Source organism: Lepidochelys olivacea (genome assembly GCF_965140295.1).
Source record: "Lepidochelys olivacea isolate rLepOli2 genome assembly, chromosome: 14".
Classification (NCBI taxonomy): domain Eukaryota; kingdom Metazoa; phylum Chordata; order Testudines; family Cheloniidae; genus Lepidochelys; species Lepidochelys olivacea.
The window spans coordinates 4,723,311-4,739,308 of NC_140424.1; the positions used below are offsets into that span (position 1 = coordinate 4,723,311).

The 15,998-nt window shown below is 44.5% G+C and overlaps 1 protein-coding gene across 4 annotated transcripts in view; it reads left to right on the forward strand.

Moving 5' to 3' along the window:
• LOC311531193 (uncharacterized protein) overlaps positions 1–15,998 on the forward strand; it is a 270,167-nt gene that overhangs the window by 153,881 nt on the left and 100,288 nt on the right. Inside the window, exon 4 of one of the 4 annotated variants that reach the window (XM_084648370.1) lies at positions 10,457–10,674. The exons of the other annotated variants lie outside the window; for them this stretch is intronic. Within the exon in view, the coding sequence (XP_084504496.1) occupies positions 10,457–10,546 (90 nt within the window). The 3' untranslated portion in view covers positions 10,547–10,674. Of the gene's footprint in view, positions 1–10,456; positions 10,675–15,998 lie in introns of those variants that run through there. 4 annotated transcript variants of the gene reach the window in all.

Genomic DNA, 15,998 nt, shown 5'->3' on the forward strand with positions numbered 1-15,998 from the left:
TAGATGGACCTTTGGTCTGACCCAGTAGGGCCGTTCTTTTGTTCTGTGGTCAGAAATTAAAAACGATTACAAATGATTACCCCTGAAAATTTGCTGCCGGGGCATCCTTCTGAGCGTCTGCTGGTTACATGAGGTAGGTTCCTAAGGAAACTGATTTAAGTTGTAAGATTCCCGTGCCCACTGAAAGCAATGAAAAGACTCCCTCCTTCCGCAAGGTTCTAGCTGGAGTTGACCATTTCCAAAGCCCAGGGTTCAGGTCCTCACCCCCACTCCAGTCCCTTTATGCCAGGTGAAAGGGTAAAATGCTATAAAAGGGAGCAAAAGCCCCGTTTGCAAAGATCTCCTCACAAACCTTGGAAAAGTGGGTGTGCCAGTGACAGGGGGGCATGTTGGGGGTGGGACACTAAGTATATTCTGGGCAGCACCGATGCCCACAGCAAGGCTGCTGTTAACTTAGGTAGGTGCCCAGAGCTGTCTAAGTTGTGTTGGGGCTCTCTTTGGTCCTCAGAGCAGCCCAGGTTCTGCAGGGTACAAAATGAGCTTGGAACGACCATAACTTCTTGAGCTCCCCGGGTTGTGAGTTCTGTGCTGTGCCACTTAAAAGTGCAGCACAGAACTTTGCCCCTGGTATATTCAAGCTGAGTTTTTGGATTGGGCCTATCCTCAATGGCTATTTTGATGTCCTAGCCCCGGAACTGCTTATCTGAGGGGGAAATCGGTTTTCGCTGCAAAACGTGCATGTCCCCCCGCACCACCCATATGGGCAAGAGGCAGTAACAGAGAGCTCATGGCTCTGCTGCTGTTGAAGTGAATGCGATTGTCACTACTGAGTTCAGCGAGAGCATGATCGTGACAACAGAGAGCTCATGATGGCAACTGGATCGTCCCTATTGCTTGTTACCACTGGGCGCTCGAGAAAGGTAGTCAGCCAGTTGCCTTTGTCTCAGCCTCGCTGTCTTTTGTCACCGCAGCCACCCTGCAAAACGAATGGTATCATTTCCTAATGGAGGCAGAACTTTTCTTTGAAAGGTGAATGCACTGAATTGAGGGGGGGAAACCCCAAGCCAAACAAAAAGCCTCCCCTGCCCCCAATCCAGACCAAACAATTCCAGATGCAGCAGGCTTTCCCCACACGATTCTGAAATGGGCAAGAACCTGAGACGGGTGGGTTGGCTGTCTCCCCACAGCTGATTTGATAGCTCACTTGCTGGGTTCACCCTCCCTCCCTCCCTCCCGAGACTGGCGCTGAGGAGACCAGGCGTTCGGGCAATTGGTTCTGCTCTCGGGCCTAGTCTAGAAAAAGGGAGGGGAGTCTAGTCATTTGTCAAGCTGTGAAACCTCTTTTCATGCCAGCCTCCCCAGATAAGTTTGATTAAGCTTCACTTTACTGTTTCCACAGTCAAATTACACCTTTGCCTCATTATCTCTCTGTAGATAGCTTCGGTTCTGGTATGGCCCCCTTCAACCCAGTATCTGAGTGGCTCCAAGTCTTCAATGTATTTATCCATGAGTTCAAGTCTCCTGCATCCCAGTCTGTAGCTCTAACTACTGGACCCTCCTTCCACCGGATCTTTTTAGGCCCCCTGCTTTCTCACTTCTCAGCCATTACACCACTATTGAACTGGGCATTTTTATTTATGAGCCAAACTAGAGCTGATGGAAAAGTTTCGGTCTAAGGGGATATAGGGGCACATGAGCATGATTCCTGCCTCTGCCACTGACCTCCTGGGTGACCTTGGGCACATCACCATAACCATCTGTACCTCAGTTTCCCCAGATTTAAATAGGAAATGATACGATTACTGGCCTTCCTTAATAAAGCCTTCTGAGACATGTGGATAGAAAGGGCTGTATAAGAATTAAACATTATTATTATTATTATAGATATTATAATATAAAACAATCAGGAAAAGATAGGTCCTTATAACTCCCCTATCATTAAAACAAACCCTATGTGGCTGGAAGAGATCAGAGCTGAATAAAATCTGGGCAAACACAATTTCCCACAATGAAATGCAGCAATGCCAAATAAGTTTTATTTTCCAAGGTTTGCTTCCCCCACCCCCCATTCCATAGTAGCCAGAGCAAAGGAGTACACTGGCCTGATGAAAAGAAAGGAACTTTGCCCAACTCCTGGATTTAATGAATCGCGCTCTTAAGAAACAACAACAGAATGCTCCGCTCAGGCTGGCCAGGCCTCAAGATGCTTTCAGCTACACTAGGATCTCAGCCAGCCTTTCTGAGTTAGGTTTCCTGAGGTTAGCACATGGGTATTTGTCAGTAGCTTTTGGATAAAGCTGGTTCTAGGATCCATCAAATGGAAGAGAGAGGGGCTGTTGATCGCTGCCTCGCGTTAGACTGAAACAAGGCTTCCCTTCGGAGAAGCCACAAAGCCATTTTTCATTCGCGTCATCAAAGTTGCCTTCTGTTTGTTTGGGAGATAAAAATAGCTTTTGCTAAGAGGACGCCACGATTACACATCCTGAGGTGTCCTGGTGAGTCAACAGGCCCCGAGCAAGCTCTAGCTGCTGATTTTGCAGATGGGCGTGGAGCTGTGGGCTCTGGGTGGTGCAGTGATCAGGAAACACCGTAGGAGGGGGCCTTGGCTTTAGTGAATCTTAGCTGTGGCTATGCACTGAAAATCCCCTCCAGAAGAATGTAGGCAGGACCTTGCAAACTGGTTTGTGTCCTGTTGCTTTTTAAGGGCCCCGATTCTTTCTCAGGGCAGCCTCCTGGGAGATGCTGCGCACCCCCTAACTCACACAGAGGAATGCTAGGTGCATCCTCCAAGGACTGACCTTAAATGCAGAAGGACAAGGGGGAAAGTGTAAACTAGATCTGTGTCTGTCTGTCTCTTTCCAGCTGCTTGTCTCTCTCAGACCTATCCACATTTGTACTGAGCTTGTCACCATAATTAGCCACATGGAGGGCCTGACATGCCATGGCTTTGCACCTTGTGCCGTCATTTATACCAGGGCAAAGTGACTCTGATCTGATTTAGTAGCATGTTACATCTAGTTTGCAGGCGTGTAAATGAGGACACAGGAGAATTAGGCCCTGAGCCTCTGGTTCTGGGACTAGCACCATCAAAGGAAGGGCGATTCTTCCCTACCGCTTGCTCTAAACCTCCCCCCATCACATCCTTCCCCACCTTATTCCATTTCTGCTATGAAGGCATGGGAGAGACTCCGCATTCTGATACCCGGGTATGTAATATATGCCCGGGCCACCAAGTGAGCAGGAGTTTGACACAGCCTTCTTCCCTTTAACACTGTTTGCCATAGCAGCAGCTCTGCAATTTCACATCCCTGGCAATGCTTAATTTCCAGGACTATCCAGTGCCGTCAACAGCAGGCTTGTGTAGGACAGAGATAGCTCAGGGACTAAACTCTGTGGCATGCCCTATACTAAGAAATGTGGGGAATGGCTTGTGTTGAGCTATGCATGGGTTGGAGCCCTGTATGGGAAGTACAGGAAGCCTCAAACTCAGGTGTCTGGAGAAGCTGACCTGAACAGGTCTCCTGGTTATACATTCAGATCAGGCAGACTGAAGAAACACAAGTCCAGCAGGAGAGCAGGATTGTATAGCATACACTGGCCACATATGTCTGGGTCCCCTTCTGTCACTGATCCACAGAGCATGGCCACCCGCTGCTGTTCCCAGCTAATGGAGTTAGTCATTTCGCTCAAGTGGTAGACATCTGGGCGTTGGAGCTAGTGAGCCCAGTTTCATTCTCTGTCAATAACACAACCGGAGAGGTCGTAACAACAGCGCAGAAATGAATGCAGTAGGAAAGTCACCAGAACTGTAAAGAAATGCCATCAGACATGTGGGACCACGTCTTAAAGCCATTTCTCTCAACTCCTGTATGTTGTGAAGGTAACTTCATTAACAATTAAGAGCAGGAAGATTCCAGAATCCTTGCACAGGATGGCCTGTCCCACTGATATCATGAGGTTCTCACGCTTGGGTGAGATTCTTCGCGTCTGATCAAACCAGACCCTGAAAGGCTGCTGGGTGGTTTCCTGGAATGAGCAAACAAACAAGAGAGTAGCAGAGGCTAAGAATAGGGCTTGACAGTGCAGCACAGGGATGAGTTCTGGGTTTTGTAAAAAAAAACCCCACAAACATAGTCCCCTTCCATTCTTGCATAATCTTCTGAGGATTTCATAAAACTTCTGGAGATACTAAGGGAGGGAGGGAGGGAGGGATGCATGGTCGTGTGGCTAAAGTGAGGACTGGGTGTCAGGACTCCTGGGTCCCATTGCCAGCTCTGCCACAGTGTCGATGTGTAATATTGGGCAAAGTCACTTAGCCTCAGTATTTTTCAATCGCCCTTGGTGTAAAATGCTTATGTACCTCTGAGCGGTGGTGTAATGCTTAGATAATTGTGGGCAGATCATGGCTAGTCAGTGTGTAGGAAAGAAGAGTGCAGAAGTGTTACTAATATTTTAATTTATTTTTAATGGGTCCCTACATGCTGTTTTTAGTGCTAGGCCCTGTATGAACACATAGTAAGGGATGGTTCCTTTCCCATAGACTTGCAGTGTAAACAAGCAAAGAGTAGGAGAGTAAACAGAGGGTGAATGATCTTGGAGAATGTCAGTGGCAAACGCAACTTCTTCTCCTGAGTCCCCGTCCAATGTGCTGTCCACTCCCTCTCTTCAAGAAGCTCCCCCTCTCCTGTGCCTTTGCAAAGGGGCCAGACAGTTTCAATGGTCTCACCTGGGGGGTATTTCCCTTCATGCATTCATCTGAGTTATTATTATGACATACAAATGCAGTAGGAATACCACATCACCACACATACAATGCTAATAAAATCTAATATTGTGTCTCATACCAGCTGTGTCATTTTAACCCATCTCGCTGCTGCATATGTCAAAAATCAAGTTATTACCTGCTGAATTAAAGATGACTTCAGTGTCTCTGAATGGATAGTTACTCATCATGAAGTGGGCTGTAGCTCATGAAAGCTTATGGTCAAATAAATTTGTTAGTCTCTAAGGTGCCACAAGTCCTCCTTTTCATCAAGTCGACTGTTCCCATCCATATCATTGCTTGGGCCTGGGTAGGACGTCTAACCGGTCATACTCGCTAACAAATGCTGCATAAACTACACAGCATGGACTTCTCATGTGCTAGATATGTTAGTTCATGAAAATCCTTACCAAGGGTATAATTAGGAATGACCTCACCTGCCTTATACATGTGGAACTTGACGAGGCTTGCCATGTTGCAACTTCTCCCCCACTGACACAAGTAAACAGATGGCAATGAAGTTTTCCCAAAGGGCTGGCTGCTCCGTTTATGTGGTGTGCCAGCCTGTGCCAGATTCAAGGTTTGGAGATGCCTGTCTGTGGGTTTTCATATAACAGTCATGACAGCCAGCTGGGTGATTCTCATCTGCTCAGAAATGGTTACCATTAACTTGCCATTTGCATGTAACAACTGATGTGGGCTGGGAAGCTACTTGCAGTGCTTTGGTATTAAATATTGCCAGTGATTTTCTGTGGAAAATTTTGAGACATTTTTGGGGGGGGGGGGTGGGTCTCAAAATTGCCTTTGAATTTTTTTCTATGAAAAAAAGAAACCCAAACTGAAAACGTTTTGGTTTTTTGCTCCCCACACTTTTTTTCCAATGGCAAAATGGAAACTGATAATTTTGGGGGGTTTGTGTTTTTTGGCAAAAGGTTTAAAAATTAAAAAAAAAACCTAAAAATGTTCACTTAGTCAGAAAAGACCATTTTCCCTTGGGAATTATTTTAGATGGAAAATTTTTGACCAGCACTTGTCAAAAAGAATGGCCTTGTGTCAGCAAGTGGCAGCTCAGGAGATGATTGTGCTTATTTAACTGGTTTCTGTAGTATAAACTGTAGCCTCTCTTCCTGCTCTGTTTCCAGGGTTTCTCCTGTCTTAGAGAGAAAAAAAATTGGCACCAAAACCTAACAGTTTCAAAGGCTTCCAGCTCTTTTTCTCAGCCCTATACTGCCATGTCCTTCTCCCCACTGCTTCTATCTTTATCTCAGCTGGGAGGCCAGTTTGTCAGCACTCAGCCTTTCCCCTCCTCTGCTGTCATGTTATAATCTCTGTCCTAGCAGAAATGAATGCCAAGAAAGGCTGCATTTTTTATCCAGAAATTTCAACCTGCAAAACATTTCTGGAAATCAGGATTTATTCAGGGGCAGGGTTTTCTGCACCTTCCGCGAAGCATCTGGTGCCAGCCACTGTTGACAAGAGGAGACTGGGCTAGATGGGCCGCTGGTCTGATCTACTCTGGCACGGCTTACATTCCTACATCAAGCTTTTCAGGAGATCTCTATCCCTTATGGTACAATGCCCAGCATCTTCAAAAGGAAGGAGGGTCCTGGAGTATTGACCTCTACAGAGGACCACTTTCCCGTGTGAGCTCCTAGTTTTGTAGCTGTTTATTTGCAGAGTTGAACCCTTCCCCAATCCAGTCCGACGTTTCAATCAGCATTAGCTGCAAGCGACTTTTGAAGCTGTTGCAACAAATCTGCAATAGGGGGCTGCAGTGGGTCAGCCACATAGCTAAAGCGGTCCCAAAATCCCCAGTGTAGCCACGTCCCCAGAAAACCCAGGATCTTTTGAAGACCTGATTCCAAGCTACAAAGGTCTAGGAATCTGCTCAGGAAAAACAACAGGTTTTTTCATTTCATTTTTTTTTTACACTGCATGTCCTCATAAAAATTCCAAGGCACAGGGCAAGCCAAAAGTAAGCGCCATGCCAGGGATGTTAAATACCCAACCTACGTCAGCAAGGAACTTGCTCTTAATCAACAATCCACCTGAAATACCTCAGGGAAAAGACAAAAATATGTGGAAACATGTTACGGCAGACTGAAGCCATCTTGGAGAATAGCTGCCATGCAAAGAGCACGCCGGAAAAGAGACAGCTATGTCTGTCCGCTTCAAAAGCCGCTGGTTAACTTAAAAGTATCCCTTTTGATCCTAGCATAACGAAACACACTAGATTTAGTAAGCAAATGTTCAATATTCAGGTTTCAATTACCCTGTTTGGAAATGTGGTCGGCACCAGTAATTTTCCTCCTTATGACATGCTTTATAATAAATAATTTTAAAATAATCATAAATAGCAATAGCATTTGATCATCAGGGCTTTGAAAATGAACCTTAGATTTGAGTACAGTACACAAAATAGGTTTTGCTATGGTACATCCCTAAAGCGATGTCTATGTTCCTCTTTTGCCATAATTAAATTATTGCTTATAAGAACTTCTGCTTGGTCAAAAAAGAGCATGCAAAAATCAAAATAATTCCATTTCCCTGTTTTCCATGAGCCCTTAGCCAAGTTGGCCAATAAGTAAGGCAAAAAAAGATATGTATTGTGTACTTACTTAAAACTTGGCTAGAAACAACTTTTTATTGTCAATTTTTTTTCCATGCCCAACTTGGCTACTCCAAACTAATCCATTGCCAAGTTTCTTTAGTGTGTTATTTTCCTCTGTGTTATGTGTTTCAAAACATAAAAAAGGCTGCCCCCAAAATATTCTACAACAACTCTGCACAGACAAAAGTAGAGAAGGTTGGATTAGACTTACCGCAATCAATACCGGTTATCCAAATGCTGGTGTTAAAAACTAGCTCCATATTGCTTTCTTTTCTCCCTCCTTTACCAGTGTAGCACAACATTGTAAAATCTGTAAATGTACAATTCTAACAAATACATCTGAGTCTCTAAGACCCCCTTCCAGCCACAGTGGAGACAGCCATATGATGTTACTATAAACCTCACTTGTCAGGTTGTAAGGACACTGGGATATGGCTGTTTGCGAGTGCTGCTGCATTGTTCAATGTGGTGGCATTTGTCAGAATAACTCGTGGGAAGGCATAGTCTTGTCTGCATGACACGTGTTCCATATCTGTCTGGATCACTGTAACACGCTTTGTGTTATGTATGCGCCTAGCTATGGCTGCTTCATGAAAATGGGGCCGTGATTGGGTCATACTTGAAATCAATCTTAAAAAAAACCCAAAACCCCTGAAAAAAAATCCTGTAATTTTGTCTCATATGTAATGCCTTATGTCAATGATCTTTCATCACAGTAAAATAAAAAATCCAAGCCCCTGTATATTGACAGACATTACACACTTACAATTCTGGTTTCTTAAATGGGTCCCTGTAGATCACATAGGAGCTTTATAGGAAGAAAGAGAGAGAAGAAAGGAGTTGAGGAAGAGCGAGGCAACAGAATGTACACAGTCTACCAAGCATATGCTTCCTAGCCCTGTGGTCAGATGGCAGTCCCTTAATTAAAGATGGTCCCTAAATTAATCTCTAACTTCCACTCACTAGCCTGAGGCACTGGAAATTGATGAGAACACTTAAGTGTTTGCTAGTGGCTGGTGAACCTTCAAAAGTTTCAGGGTGTGGTTTCGGGAATGTTCCGACATCTATCACAACTTGGGGAAATCTTTGGAGACAGCTGAGATTTCCCATCCAGTTCTGCAGCTCGAGGATTCTGGAGAATTCAGAAAGGGGATGGCAAATCAGCCAGACATGTATGGTATAGCCAAACCTCTAAATGTTATGAACTTCAGTAATTACTCACTTTAAAAAAGCCAGTGGTCTGGGTCCCACCAGGGCTTCAGAGAACTGAGGATGATTTCTCTCGGCTATACCATTCCTGGTGCCTCTCTATGGGTCTGAACCAAACCTATGGAAGTCAATGGGAAGACTTGCATTGGCTTTTGATCAGGCCCTATTTACTGCAGCTTGAAGATTACACAGGAGGCAAGAATCATGAGGTTGAGAGGGATTTAAGATTTAGATTGAAATTAGATCCCCAGGGTATAGAATCTGAGTAACACCTTCATCCCCTTCTGAGTCTTCCAGGCCTGACCTTTCACAAGCACCATTTCCTGACCAGTGACTCCAAAGAAAATCGAACTCCTCCTTGGTATTTAATGGAAATCTGCACAAAACTTGTCAAAATACACCGCCGTGCCTGTCAGATGCCTGGGACAAGACCTCTCCAGTAGTTTCCAGAAACCCAGCTCAATTACTTACATTTTAAATTATCTTTAATTGTCACATGTGAGCTACAGAAACATTCCCCCCCTTCTCTGAACCAAGACCTTGCTATTAAGTGTCACCCCATAATTGCAGCTTTAATAAGTATACTGTAGCAGGTCAACAATGAAGGTTAGCCCAGGGTGAAGCTAGGTGAAACCAACTGCTTAATATGAGTAAGTGAAAGTGACACACCACAATAGTCTGATCAATTACGTATGGGTAGTTTGGATTGTAAACTTTTTAGTGAATGTAATTACGTAACCAGATGTGTTAATTCAGTCTCCCCTCCTCACCCTTTCATTGCCTTAGAATACTATTTTTTCCCTATTTCTTAATGTAAGCAAATCACCTTAACTACAGTATCTAGCTTCACAGCCAGCAAGGTTTTCACAGGAGCTGAGCACTGATTTGATACTGCACTGCCCTAGATTAGTGAAACATCACCACCATGACCAGCTTTTATTTTAGTCCATTTTCCATAGTTCCAGAAGGGATAGCTCTCTTGGTGCTGATATTGTACAAGTTAAGGAAAAATGTTAAGGGGAAAAGCCTGCAGATCTTACCTGGGCAAAATTCACATTGCAAACAATTGCTGGTTCTTACTAGGTTGGAAGGGTGAGGAAAAGATCATAATCTTGTGTGTGTTCCACCCATGTGCTGCAGGTATGGGATAGGTAGATTGAACAAAACATTTGTTCACAGAACGAACAAAAACATTAATTAACGAAGGTGTCATTAAGAACTCACAAGAGGATTATTAAAAGTTTATGAGATCAGCTGGTGTAAATGAACATCCCTCCACTGAGGAGCTGAATGATGATGTCACTTTAAGCAATACCTCTGAATATATTTAGACACACTGCAGCAAATCTTCAAAAGCAGCCTGTAAATCAGCACCCCTACTGTTGCACACCCAAAAACTTGAATGTATAGGGGCAAATGGTGTCAGTGAGCATTCCTGAGTTGCCCGCATACATGCAGTCGGTTTTTAGCCGGAGAAAATAATTGTACTGGCTGTTTAGGGGGGCAGGGTGTGAGCAATCATGTCCCATCTGTGCATGTGATGGTGCTGTCTATTGGCTGTAACTTAGAGAAAGTAAAGAACCTTCGACAACCACCAGCAGAAGGAGATCTTTTCATTCAAAGGGTTGTATTTCAGGAGCTGATGGAAAATCTAGTTATGTGTAGGTGATTTATCTAGCACTTCTTTTCATTGTCTGGAGCTCACGGAAAATCTGGCCTGTTATCTTTGGCCAGATTTTTTTTTTTTTAACTGGACTCTCAAGGTTTTCCTTTATTGGAGCTGGGGGTTGAATAATTTTATGTTCCTTATTTTCTCCAGCTTATCACATTAATAACTGCCTTTCTCTCTCCCTCCCTTTCCCCCCCTCTTGCAGAATGCTCGGACTTGCACCAAACATAACGTTAGTCACACACCCTTGGGATCGCAACATGCAGAGAAAACAATGAAACAAGACTGTTTATAAAGCCGTCAACACATTAGCCAGTAGAGAGGAGCCCAAGTTTCCATGTAAAGTCCTGAATGGACACGAGCGACGTGAAACACATGGAAAATGTGGAGTAAGGAATAAAATTATAAATAAAATAAATTGGGAATGCCATTTTAGTCATCATGATTTGTGTTCCTAGTAACCCAAAACTCCTCCACCTATGGAAAATGGCATGTTTTTCCAGTGAGGGAACCAGGTGGAGGGGAGGGGTTGTGAAAGTGCAGTGGGAGGATGTATTAGTTCATAGCTAGAGCAATAGGACAGGGACTCAGGATTTCAAATTGCTAGCCCTGGCTCTACCAATGACCTTGCAGTACAATCTTAGGAAGGTCATTCCTTCACGCAGACTTAAGTAGTACATGAGTCTTGTGTTGGCCCTTTGAACAGAAAGGACCTTTTCCTCGCTGCACTTTGTTTAGACTAGTGAAAAGTGCAGCGGCGTAACAGTGTTGATTCCCCTCTCACGGAGGCACACTGCTCCTGTGCAGAATGGTGTTTTCACCGGTGTGACTTACTGGGATGGGTGGTGGTGGTGTTATCTCTGTTTCGCCTTGCGCCTACGCGGGGTGGAGAAGGGTTGAACCTCTACTGCCACCCTGGTGGACGAGAGTGTAGTTACGCAGTGAAGCTCACCCCAAATGGGGAAACTTAGCTCACACCACAGGGGTCAAGTGAGACTTTTGGTGAGGTTCTCTGAGACCTTAAGATGAAGTTGCCGTGTCAGTACAAGTGGTTATGATCTTTATTAGCCCTTCAGCTCCAGAGATGTGGGATTGAACACTGACTTGAGTTACTGACAAAAGAGAAAGCCTCCTTTCCATTTGTCTCCTTTACCTGACTGCCATGCTGTCTGGTCTGACGGATAATCTGTGCAAATACAAAAATACTATCAAACACATGGCACACCCTTACATTGATATGCATTCCTATTATTAATTTCTGTATTACATTAGCCCTGATGACCCCCCCGAACTGAGATCAGTGACCCATAGTGCTCAGCCCTATACAGACAGAGAGTAGAACATAGATCCCACCCAATAAGGGCAGCCTTACTGTCTAAATAGACAAGACAAGGATGGGAAGGGATACAGGGACAGAGCAGTGAAGCTTAGTGGATAACTGATTTTTCAGTTCAGGGTCCGAAACACCCTCTCCCCCCCTGCCCAATATTTTGGTTTGGTTGAATCTCACTTTTTTTTTCTTGAGGTTTTCTTGTCATTTCATTTGGTTTCTGGGTGTTTTATTATCTTCCCGCCCACCCTGCTTTAATAGATGCAATGGCGTGGGCTTAAATCGCAGCAAAGGAGATCTTTGTCAAGCCATTCGGAAAAAGTGTGAGGATAGTTAAACAGTGGAAGAAATTACCTTGGGAGGCTGTGGAATCTCCATCACTGGCAGTTTTTAAGAGCAGATTAGACAAATACTGTCAGGAATGGGCTAGATCATACTTGCTCCTGCTTCAGTGCAGGGGACGGGACTAGATGACCTCTTGAGGCCCCTTCTAGTCCTATGATTCTATGATTTCTAAACAAAATGTCATTTTGAAACAGAGTCAAAATGTTCTCATAGACTTTAAAGTCAGCAGGGACCATCATGATCATCTAGTCTGACCTCCTGCACATTGCAGGCCACGGAACCTCACCCACCCACCCTTGAAATAGACCCCTAACCTCAGCTGACTTACTGAAGTCCTCAAATCATGGCTTAAAGACTTCAAGTTACAGAGACTTCACCGTTTACACTCGTTTAAACCCTCAAGTGACCTGTGCCCCATCCTGCAGAGGAAGGCAAAAAATAGTTGAAACAAACCATTAAGAACTTTTAAAAAAAAGTTTTCATCTGAAACTATTTGCCAAATTCAATGCGAATTCGTGGTTATTTTTGGTTCCCCCCAAAAATGCATTTTGGTGAATTTACTATTCGCTGAAAAAACTCCAACCAGCTCTACAGGGAAGTAAAGTAACTAGTCAAGGTTACATAGCCAATCAGTAGCAGAGGCAGGAACAGACCCGGTGTTTCCAGACCCACAGTTCAGTGCCCTATCTGGAACGCACTGCCACCCAAAGATGTTGGCACATTTTGCAGAGACCAAATCTGAAAGCTCGAGAGGCAGCCCCCTTCCAATATGTGAATGTCTTGTAAAAATTTCCTTTGAAACAACTGTGATGAGTCAGTTTGCTATGTTTGCAAGAAAAAAAAGAACGCTAGCATGCATGAATTGCAACTGTTCTTTAAGGTGAGGGATCTGAATTTCCATTTCTTGAAGCCATTAGTGCTGATGTTGTTCTGAACGGATTAGCCAGCGCATGGCGAAAAAGCCACTCTGTCTGCCAGTATTTAAAGCTGTTTCTGCATAAGTCAGACTCTTTGCCAGTGAAGTAATATCGTGTCCTTTGTTTATTATATTGAAACTCGATAAAAGAAAATGTTGGGGGGTGGGGTGGGAGGAATGGTTGCAGTGTGAAATGAGTGTTCACGTCTGGGTTCCAGGATGCAGCCATGAGTAACGTCTGCAGCATCACTGAGCGTCCTACTGCTAAACTAGGCATTGTGCTGCAAACATAACCCAGGAGTTGATCAGCGAGGATAGTCTGACTGGACCCAGATCTAGTGATAAATACTAAATTGACTACAGGGACCCAAGCCTTGTGAGAGCTAAATATCCACAGGAAAAAAGAATTAGCGTTTCTGCATCTTTTGTTACAAGCTGAACAATGGGCCCTCCCCCTTTTTTTTAAGCATCCGTGCCCCCCATTGTGTTAATTATTTTTGGCTCAAACCCAAACCTGTTACAATGCCAATGAACCCATCTTCCAGTAAGAATGGACCTGATCCAGGTGAAAGACCCTTTTCAAAACCGACATGTCGAGGTTTGGCATGTTTTCAATGGGATGTGGTCAAATCTGGATGGAAAAGCAACATTGGCCAGGCACAAAATTACCTTAAACAGAAAGGCCAACAAAAGGGGCCTGGAAAAGTGGCTCAGAATAAAATAAGATTAAAATTGGGGTGGGAAGAAAACATTCCTTAGATCTGAAGTGTTTTGGGGGCAGGGGGCGTCTTTTTGGTCTGTTTGTGCAGCACCTAGCACAATGGGCCTTGCTCCTAGGCTTAAGCTCGGCCGCTGCACTGATTGGCCAGACAATGTAGAATTCAGCCGGTGCTGCTAGAATGCAGGATTTCATTGGCTGATATTAACAAACAAACATAGTGAAGCAAGCTTGGGGTAAGGAGCATGGTGCCTTCAGTCCACTTGCCAGAGATGGAACCCGAATTGAACCATAAGCTGCCAATTAGGCAGGATCACAGGGCCTTGAAACATACGAGGCTCCAATTAGCCTTCTGCACTGCTTATGCCACGGGCTAATCCAGCATCGACAATACTGCCAACCCCAAACATATCATACCTCAGAAAACATCTCAGGCCCCTAAAAATGATGAAAGTGGCTTAACCTGACCCCTCTGCCCCATGAAATTGTATTAAAAATACATTTGGGGTTCTTTATATTGGCCTTCTGTTCTTCCTCTTCAAATCATTATGAGTAAATCTGCATTTCCAATGTACTGTATTTTATTTATTTTCAAGCTTTACTCGACAACAGCGAGAGCTAGAAGCGTCCTCTTTTTTTTTTTTAATGAAAGCTGAGATTCTCACATATTCAAATGATTCCTGGAGCTGGAGGTTTAAGAAAACCACCACATATCATATAGACTCAGAAGAGCTGACAACACTGCCCGTGTTGCATAAGGACAATCACTCTTGTCTTTCTAGTAATGAACCTAGCTTGTGTTGCCCACCAGTCTCTTCTCTCCTACGTCGCCGGGTCTGATTCCATAAATCCTTTTCATAGCAGGGCATGGGTTGCAATTAATGAAATAGACGACCCATTTATTTAATAAGGGTAAGAAGCTCCCTTCCCAAAGACTTTTCCCTGGCACCAAACAGCTGTCGATGGAGTTTGAGAGTGCTGAGTGTTTCAAGTGCTACATAGGAAGGGGCACTCCTATGGGTTAAAGGAGAAAACAATCTCCCCTTTTGTTGCTTGCCAGTGAAGTGAAGATGAAATGCTAGTCAGGGACCGTGAAGGAAATGCACTCTCTCTCTCTCTCCCAGCAAGTCAGCATGATCCAGGTCACTCCGATATATCAGGAGACTTATTAGCTTTTCCCGTGTTAATGGAAACCGGTCTCTCAAGCGGCTGAGCCTGGGGTAGAGAGGAGAGAATGGGGAGGGGTTGCCCACCGAGTACTATGTCATATGCTTTTGCCACTAGGTTTTGGGGGGAGAAGCCCATGAACCAAGCCAAAATGCAGCAGTTAACACTGCAAGATGACCTTTGCAAAGTGCATTGCAATGTCAGATGGTTTAGGGGTTGTTGGGAGGGCAAGTAGGGGGCTGGGGGGGGTAAAGAAAAGGTTATCTCACTGTTTTGTTTAGAAAGGAAAGACAAATCATATTTCCACCTGACTCTTTAAATTGATCGAGCTGGGTGGTTTCCTCCTGTTATTACAATCCCCGCCAGGTCTACATAGAAACTTTACTTGTATAATAATGTTGGTTAGAAGGTGATTTTGGATGACATTTTTATACCATTCAAATCCCTAATGTAGACACAATTCCACAGACATCAAAGTGCTTTTGCTGCTGTAGCTTCTTTTGCTGGGGGAACCAGTGTAAGTAATACTGGCAAAAGCATTTTATGGTTGGAGTAAACCGTCTACACTAATACTAATAATCCCTAGCTCACATACAGTGCTTTCCATCCATAGATCTCCAAGCTCTTTACAAAGGAGGGCAGTATCATTATCCCTGTTTTACAGTTGGGGAAACTGAGGCACAGGGCAGGGACGTGACTTGCCCAAGTTCACCCAGCAAGTGGCAGAGCCTGGAATAGAAGTCAAGTCTCCAGTCTGCTGCTCTGGCCACTAGGGAACAGGCCTATACTGAAGTTTTACCTGCAAACCTTTTCCAGTAGAGACAAGCCCTTAGTCCGCTGTGGTGAAACTTTCACCCCTGTTCAGTGGAATTTAACTGGCTTCAAGGTCGGTATTTGAGCTCTTCAAAGGGGCAACCTCGCCCCTAAACAGAATCTTGATTTAGTTCTTAAAGCCCCTCTCTCTAAGTCTACATTGCAGCCCAGCCTGATGCTGTGATTTTCCACCGCAGTGTGTGTGTGTGTGTGTGTGTGCTGGCACCACTTCTCTCCTGCATCTGAGAACCCTGCCAAATCCCTGAGGGTAAAACTGCATCCTTATTGTCTGCCTTTCCAATGGCCTTGGGGAGGTGCACGCAGTTGCCCAAGCATGGCGAAATCAGGAGACTCATTCCAGAGCAGTTATTGCAGCCTCAGACACACCTCAAGTTACGTGGGGAAGGCACAGAGGTAATTAACGCTGTCATATTGATCGGCTGTATTGCTGCATCTTC